The 9,279-nt window shown below is 26.0% G+C and overlaps 1 protein-coding gene across 2 annotated transcripts; it reads right to left on the reverse strand.

Moving 5' to 3' along the window:
* Window positions 1-3,024: 3,024 nt before the first annotated feature.
* Window positions 3,025-7,948, reverse strand: LOC114127141 (sugar transporter SWEET1-like). 2 transcript variants are annotated; one of them, XM_027991283.2, is made up of 7 exons: window positions 7,610-7,948; window positions 7,457-7,548; window positions 5,243-5,320; window positions 5,054-5,177; window positions 4,828-4,983; window positions 3,473-3,592; window positions 3,025-3,415 (listed from the first exon to the last, which is right to left on the reverse strand). In XM_027991283.2, the coding sequence occupies exons 2-7, from the start codon at window positions 7,522-7,524 to the stop codon at window positions 3,326-3,328; spliced, it is 636 nt and encodes a 211-aa protein (XP_027847084.2). In that variant the 5' UTR covers window positions 7,525-7,548; window positions 7,610-7,948; the 3' UTR covers window positions 3,025-3,325. The 2 variants fall into 2 exon arrangements, with proteins under 2 accessions (XP_027847084.2, XP_050053015.1); XM_050197058.1 differs by having other exon boundaries at window positions 7,457-7,826.
* Between the last annotated feature and the right edge of the window lie 1,331 nt (window positions 7,949-9,279).

Genomic DNA, 9,279 nt, shown 5'->3' on the forward strand with positions numbered 1-9,279 from the left:
GTGTTTTTTAATATTGACCTCTTTAAAGTTCAAAGTTTATGCGAACTGTATCCAAAGCCACCCTCAAACTTCAAAGTTTAAAATTAAAGTATTTTATTTACAACTTATTGAGTTTACACACATAAAAAACATAATGTACACATGTATACATTGTGCAAGTACCTACTTAGTACACGACAGTACGACACACATGGGCGCCCATTGGGAGGGGCAAGGGGGGCACTTGCCCCCCCTAGACAAAAAATATTAAAAACTTGTAACTCAATAAATATTACCATAATATAATTATTATCTTTACATTTGAGAATTTTTTATTTTGACTCCCCCTAAAATTTTACTTATGGGCGCCCATGACGACACACACATCATTATAAAATCAATATAATATTCATCGCTCCGCTCAGAATCTATAAAAATTTTAAACATATAAAATTAGAAAAACTTAATTTATATTTAAAATAAATTGTATTTAATAATCGAATATTTTTTTGGTACCTAAGGTACCTTCATTCATATGTTTACTTTTATACCACTTGCAATGGTAATTATAAACATATCTAAATATACTTACTTACCTAATAGTGGCGAATCCAGAAATTTCTCAAGGGGCGGGGGGAGCGCATACAATAAAAAGTAATATGCCTAAATACTTATATAGGTATGTACTATGTATATTGTACCTATAGATAATTTGCATTTATGTTATAGTATCTTATTTTTTATTTCATTTAGGGGGACACCTAAACACCTTCGTCAACTCCCTTGGGTCCACCACTGCCACAGTGCTACTTAATACATTGAGCATCTATATAGGTACATGTGTTTGGTATATACGACAGTCCCGTGTGTAAGAGGAGGGGTTTTGGAGTTTCATTGGTTTCAAATGAAATCATTAAGGTTTCCGTCAGCCATGTGACAGTTAACGTGTTAATAAAACACCATTATTCTATAATATTATAATGTTAACTATAATTTAAGTTCTATTATTAAGTAGGAACTTAATAATTTTTTCTTCTCTTTTTCCTTCGCCTTCTCTCCCAACTATTCGGGGTCGCGGGTCGGCCCTAACATTTTGTGATAGAATTGTTAGGTTTTTTTTTTATTGTTGTTATTGAAAAAACCCCTAGGAAACGGTCCATTGGGTCTGTGGGGTTATTATTGATTAAGTATTAGATACCTAACACATAATCAGCAATAAAGATGTTAATATGTCTTACCATCGATTATACGTATAGTATTTTGATAGTAGTACCTAACCAATAATTTTTAATTATTAAATGGAAAAAACCTAAAGTTCTCAAACCCATAACTTTTTCATTTAATTATTAAAAATTATTGGTATCTACTATCAAAAAAAATAAAAACGCTACATCACAGGTAAAGTTCTTCTCAATGCATTTTAAAATTTTGGTAATTTTGATATATGTAAATATCGAGGGAGTAATGCTGTCCCGCGCAAAACACTTTTTAACTATGTTACGCGTGTATAAGACAGAGACAACACATTCGGATATCACGTCCTTATACGATACCTATAGGTACCTATTTCTTGAAATTTTTGCTAAAGAAATTTATTTTACTTTAAATATCAAGTAAGCACAGACGGTACAGTCAGCAGTGAGTGGTAGATTGATTCAATTTTTTTCCAAAATCATTGAATTTGTTGTGCTTATTGCTTATAATCCTTTTATAATATTTAATTATTATAATTGTTATTAACTTTTTTATCGTAAAACCACAGAATTATTCTGTGGTAAAACAGCGTATTTTATCGTTTCGTAATGTATGTATATATTATATAGATAAGTGGTGACGTAGGAATATATTTTTGTACAGTACTTTCGCGGGTTTCTCATGCATTAAGTATACGAGAACATTTAGCTTTAACAATTAAACTTTTAATAATTTTTATAATTTACAAACATTGTCTGCCAGCTTTGTATAGATAGCTCTAATTGCTCTTTTAACAGGTAGATATATCAACGCTAACGATGTCGTAAACCGTTTACTACGAGCTTAGATCAAACACACGTAGTGCTCAAAAGTTAAAACCTAATTGAACGAGGTATACCTACAGGCTACAAGACTTGATGCAAAAAATAGAATTTATAGTATTTGCTTGATGTTATAGACATTAGACGATGACATATGGGCACAGTCGCACAGATATTTGTGCACAATGCACATGGGTTTTCAATTTTCTCATATCAGTTTGGTATGACCGTATGATGCCTATTGGCTATTAATATATGTAAGTTAAAAATAATAAATTGAGATTTTTTGAAGTTTGTTGTATTCTATAATTTACATAGGTATATACAGGACGATTTTTTTATTCAACAACACAGAAAATACTTTTTTAAGTAGCTTATCGAAATAAAACAATGTATTTAAAAATATATATGTCTCAATACTTTTTATCGTTATAATGTAAGTTTTTTAATTTTATGAATGATTGCAGTCAACAGAGAAGTAGTTAGATTTGATATACCTACTACTCTGATCACCTAAACTTAAAATACTTAAAACAAATTAACTTCTTGTCTGAATTTCGATTTTTATGTATCAAAGTACTCCGAAAAATATTCTATTTATGAATATGAAATTATAGGGATTAGGGAACAAAACTAGTTGAGCGAATTTTTCAATTTTTTTTTTGGAAATCCATGTATTTTAACTAGTTTTAAATGAAGGTGTAAAAATAATTTGACATAAATCATTAATTTTTAATGTATAGCTTTGTATTACAAAGGTAGCAATAACTGGTGTTTTATGCATTTTTACAATGCTCTGTTTTACCGTATATTTGGAATTTTTTTATTTTACTGAACAGTGAACAAACTTTTTTTTTTTGCAATTTTTATTTGTTTTAACTATGTACTATGTAATTAAGCATGTTGAAAACTATTGTATAAAATGTATAAGAATTTTTTCTTTTGAAAAATAAATTTGTAATAATAGACATTTAATATCTAAATTTGTTTTTATGATTTTAATAATTATTTATACTAAAAAACAGTGAAATAGGCAACTAAATTAATTTAGTTTATTGGAATGATTTTGATTATTTATATAATAATATTCAGTAAATATAATTATACCTATTTAAAACAAACAAATGGCACAAAATTAAAAACTATTACTCTAACATCACATTTTGGAATTTAATAAAAATATATAATCTGTAAATAACTAATTAATTACTCAAACTAGCACTCAAAATAATGGAAATGTAAGGATATCATATAAATGTAATATTGAAGGATGTATAAGATAATCACAGTAAACATAAATAAATGCTACATTAAATTGGTAACTATGTTCATTAATCACGTTTCTTGCTATCTGATTTAGGATATTTGAATATTAATCCCAGCTGTATCAAACACAATACAACAGCTACTACGTTTTGAACCTAAAAAATAAAAAAATTTAGTATAAATGCATATTAAATAGGATTTTTTTATTTTACCTTGATAAAAATGTTGTCTATTAACAACCCATATATTAACCACAAGAATCCAACAAAAGCTCCAGAAGCAATCATTGGTAATGGTAGCATTGATGCATCTTTATTTTTAATTATATCATTCTGTAAAATAAACAAACAATAAAAATATTCATGCTTATTGATGATTATTTATTAGTTTATAACTAATTAGTAACTTATAAGTAACAGGCAATGGCTAATATTCAATAGGTATCATTCTCTAGCCTACAGAGAAGAACTCGTTTCAAGCACAAGATGCATTATTTCTCCTCATTTGTAACATACTAGTCAACATCTATGTAAAAAAAAAAATATATTTTTGTTCCCTCTTTCATAGACCAGAACATTGAATTGATTGTAAATACTGTCTGATGGGGTGGAATGAATAGAATTGATTAATATTAGTCCTAAAAAATATTTACTTGATAAAACAATTAAACATTATAATCAAAATTTAATTTAAACTAGCTTTTAATTTCAAATTGATTAAATTTTTAAACCATTGTGCAAAAAAGTTATAAAAGAAATAAACATGAAAAATGTTATTTTATATAAATAAATAATAAGATAATGAGTAGTATAGCCAGGGGAGTTAAGGGTTCAACCCCCCATGGACAAAATAAAAATAGGAGTACCTATAATAAATCAATAAGTGTGTACTGTGTACAATAATTAGAAATAATAATAACGTTCACAAAGAGATATCATTATTTGGTCAATCAAAAATGTATTATTCAATCAGCGTACAATTCAGTGGCGCATATTTTACAGGTTTACCATACCAGGACACGTAAATCCGAACCTGAAACTGAGCTGGGGTACTAGTGTCCCTGAATCCATAGATCATATGTACTAGCCTAATATTTTAAGTTGAATATAGTATACATGACAACAACATTGTATGGTTCATAATTTAAACATTGTATATATAAATATTATAATTGATGTAGGTACGAAAAATATGCTTTCTATACAATTATTAAATAGTGTGCTAAAAATCAGTTAGGGAACATAGTGAAGACCCACACAATAGAGTCCAACTGAATTCGGGCACTAGTGCCTTAGCTCAGTTAGAATTTGAAAAAAGATCAAATCTCTTTTTCTTTCAAAAAAAAAGAAGCTGATGATTTTAACACAAATTATTTAATTAATACATAATTTATAAATAATTCGGTCTATTTATGTAAGTAATTTCAATGTAAACTCTTTTCAATCTCATTAACTTGATATCCACTAATCTAAACGTAAACCTTGATAAGCTATATTGATATTTGATCATCCTTCCACCTACAATTATCCTAGATCCATGTCAAAATGGAGCACTTAGAAAAATTTACCAAAGAAAATAGAGGAGATCCAATTAGTGTTAACATTAATACAGTGAGAATAACTCCAAAGCGGTATTCAATTAGTTTTTCATCTTCAATTGTTGAATATCCCCATAATACACCAGTGAACAATGTAGCTTTTGTTAACATTGAAAATAATGGTTTCTAAAAATATCAAAATATAATAGTATTTAGACAAACATTAGATATTTACAAATAATAGTAATTTATTTACCGAATCAGCAGTATAAAAATAAAATACTAAAAAATATATCAAGTTTAATATAAATCCAAAAATGTTAACTGGTATAATATTAGGATCATTCATCAGTAATCCATTTTTGATCATAAGTATGGACCTAAACACATTAAATTATAGTGAACAAATGAACAAATAAATTTAAAATATCAATATAATACTTACATAGCCATACCTCCAATAAAAGGTGTAGGATCAACATTTTTGGTGCTTTTATTTTTTATTATATCTCGACATATAAGACTGAAATAGAAAAATATAAATTATTAAATGCTAAAAATGTATAGGTAGCTAATCAATAAATATATTTTTGGATTATATTATTAAGGTTATAATAGGTTAGGTATTAAGAATAAGATAAGTTCAATAATGAACGGATAAAAAATAATTAAAAAAAAAAAAATTTTTTTTTTTAATATAATATATCAATAGTTATGTAACTTCAATAAATTAATATTTAATATGCAATACAAATAAATTCTAGACTAATTTATTTACTATTAAACATTTCATATTAAAGAGTTAATAAAAGTTTTAAGCAACACAATTATATTTAAATATAATTAAAAATAGTTAAAGTTATCTAATATAAAATAATTATGCTAAGGCCATGTATTTGTCAAAAAATTATACAAATGGGTATGCTTTGGAATACATTTTGAAAATTAGTTAACACCAATACACTTACAAAGTACAAAAAATTATATTTCTTACATACTTTAAAATAAATATTCTTTTAAAAATATATATTTAATTAATTATCATAATTCTAATCTATGTGTCACTGTGTAGTGTGTATACTGTATGGTATATTCTATACTTATACTAATATTGACCTATTTACTATTCAATAAATATGTATCATAAATTCATAACCAGGGAACTAATTTACAAGATTTTTCATACTTGTTAAAAGGAGCTCATCATTATTTTTGTGTATTTTTAATTTTTAAACTTTTAAAGATATTTTAACATTTTATTTTGTTTTTAATCACGATCTGTTGTATTTTATAAATAAATAGTTTAATAAAAAAATAAACATGTTTTCCAATTATTATCAATCCCATGTTGATAATTTTATTATTTATTAAACAAGAACACATTAAAAAAATGTTATTTCAAATTTTGTAATTTTTATTACATTTTTCATGATATTTAGGGGATTATTATAACACATATTTATATGATTTAGATAATTAGATGTTATAATATTACACTCTTAATTTTAATTTAAAATTATTATAAACTGTTATGCAGATTAAATATAACTATCTTGTATCCTTTTTTAGCTATTAGTTGACAATTGTAAATAATTTTCAAATACACATAATAATACTATTAATAAAAATTATGTTTGTCTCTTTAATCAATCTTATATTTTAAAATATGATTAACATTTAACAGCCTATACGATGTCAAGAAATCAATATCTGTGTAGTAGTATAAAGCCATTTGGGTACCTACTTCAATTTTATAGTTTAAACTATTGTTATAATATTTATTTAAAATACTTCACTTATTAGATTAACTATTAAAGCCTTAAAATGATCTCATCTCAATATTTTCGAGAGCCTAGTATTGGTTTTAAAGACAACTATTTTTAGATATATATAATATTTAAATATTATTAAATTAAAAGTAATAACACAAAATTGATTCTGCTGAATATAAATTTTCTGTAGTAAATTTGTAAGATGGAGACAACATAAATTATACTAGTTTGGTATATTCTTAAAAAAGAACAAACTGCCTATATGAATATACTTTTAAATATATTTGAATGGTAGTTAGTATAAATTCTAATAATTTATTCAAGTGTCTTTAACTATTTAACCATTGATTAAATATTTAAATATATTAGTAAAAATCATGTCTTTTACTTTTATTTATTAGTTTTGTATGTAACAGGTATTTCAAACAATCTGTAACATATTAGAAATATAGAAAAATAAAAAACTTCAAAAAGAAAGACAAAGAAACCATAATAAAGTTAACCGAACTAATATACTAAAACTACCGTGTTACTTAGTTGTTAGTATTTTTTTCTACAATATGCACCTAAGTAATAGTTAACTGCTACCTAGTTGGAATTTAAATGTTATATGGACTTATTGAGTTAATAGAAAATTAAGTATTAGTGTTATTGAAATAAAAAATTAAAATGAAAGCAATTCAAATTATGTTATGATCAATCAAGGCTTAAAATTTAGTTAAGTAGGTACCGATTACTTGTGTGATTTTGAGAATTTTTTTTTTCAAAAAATAGTAATAAAAATTAAAAGTATAGGTAACAGGATTTTAAAATGCGTCTTAGCCAATTATCAATTTTAAATATTACAAAATACTGAATATTTTAAATTAAATTACATAGGTACTTACACAGGAGCAAAGAATGTTCCAATAGTTGCAATTGCAGCACATTTGCCAACAGTGTCTGTGAGACTCATATTTCAATACCAGTTATATGTAATCTATAAATTATGATTTAATTTTAAAATTTAATTACAAAAAGTTATGGGTTTAGGTACCTACCAAGAAAGAATTTCAAATAAAATAAACTAATATTAAATTATTGAAAAGTGGGCCAAACGATTAGACTAATATAGTTGAATAAACACCATAATATTAGTTCATATTTATTTATACAGGAACATTAATTACTGAAGAGACAATAAGCGACCACCGGAGGACCACTTGTGTGGTTGACCTTCGGATGTCGAGGTTTTTTTTCATACTCCAACAAAAAATCGCTTACAAAATACTACGCAAGGCGCTATAACTGATTGATGATTAAGAGGTGTAATGCATAAGTATTCGAGTAGGTAATACTGAACATCAAAGCATATAGAGTGGGATTGTGTCGTTTGTGAATGTGGGAATAAAAATTGCCGAACGCCAATATATTTTTTACTTTTTATTGCTGATAAAATGATAAGTAATTTTTATCGCTTATCTCATACATGTACACCAACGTAATCGAATAAAATCTCTCAATTATTTGAAATTCTGTATAAATTAAATTTACCCAGGGGCCGGGATCACAAAATTTTATTTTAAAAATGAAAATTCAGTTTGGCATAAGGGCTAATGCTCAGGATGGTCATGGGAGGGGGTCTATATATTTAAAGGTGCTTAGAGAATCTTTACTTACGATTGATTTCTACTTATTAATATTCATACCGAATGTTATAACATTATAATTTATAACTAAAGGTTAAGAACACCACTTAGTCTTTTAGTTATAAATAAACAATGTGTATTATTTTGTGAAAATCGTCAAAATGCATTTAAGCCAGTGTATTAAAATATTACGTAACAAAACAATAACATATAACGGTAAAACAATAACTAGACTTAAATTTTGTTCAGAGGTTCCTTAAGCAATGTAGCGGCGCACTAAGAAAGGATTATTCAAAATTCGCATTTTAAAGGGTTGCTCAATTGGGGATTTTGTGATTTACGATGGAATTTTACGTTTATAATTTTTGTTTATAAAATTGTTACTTTAACAACCTGATTTATGTGTTGATACATTTACATTTAGTCATTCTTGCCGCAAGTGGAAGAACAACCAATGTAGTATTTATATAGGTGCTAATAATAAAAAAAAAAAATATAATAATATTCACGACCTATAAATGTATGTTTCCAATGAAGCTAATAGTGCTATAACAATTAAAACACCCACACACATAAAATTAAATTGTGAATTCGACGTAATATTAGCACTATCAATACAATTCAATTAAAAACTAACAAACAACATACGAAAATGCAAAAAAAGAAAGTAACACACGAGGAACGCCGTGTCGGGTCAGCTAGTAATTAATAAATTTCATTTAAAACATACACGATAATAATTAATTAGTTACAAGTTAAGCTTTATACGTATTTAACTTTAGGTGATTGAAATAATTGAACTAAGCATAACATAAATACTTATTAAAAGAAGACTTCTTTGAGTTGTTGTGTTTTTTGTAAAACAGATTTATTTTGATTTTGTTTTTGTTTTCTATTTTCCGGGACGCATGTAAAATCACGGAAAATAATAGAACGGACCGTAGAATTATTAACCGTAAATATACGGAAGGAAACATCACGGACCGTTACATTACGGAGATAGATAAACCGTATTTTTACAGAATGTCAAATTACGTTAAGTCTAAATGCATTGAAAAACACACTCTCAAAATAATTAAATA

The sequence above is a fragment of the Aphis gossypii genome, chromosome 1, assembly GCF_020184175.1.
Source record: "Aphis gossypii isolate Hap1 chromosome 1, ASM2018417v2, whole genome shotgun sequence".
Lineage (NCBI taxonomy): Eukaryota > Metazoa > Arthropoda > Insecta > Hemiptera > Aphididae > Aphis > Aphis gossypii.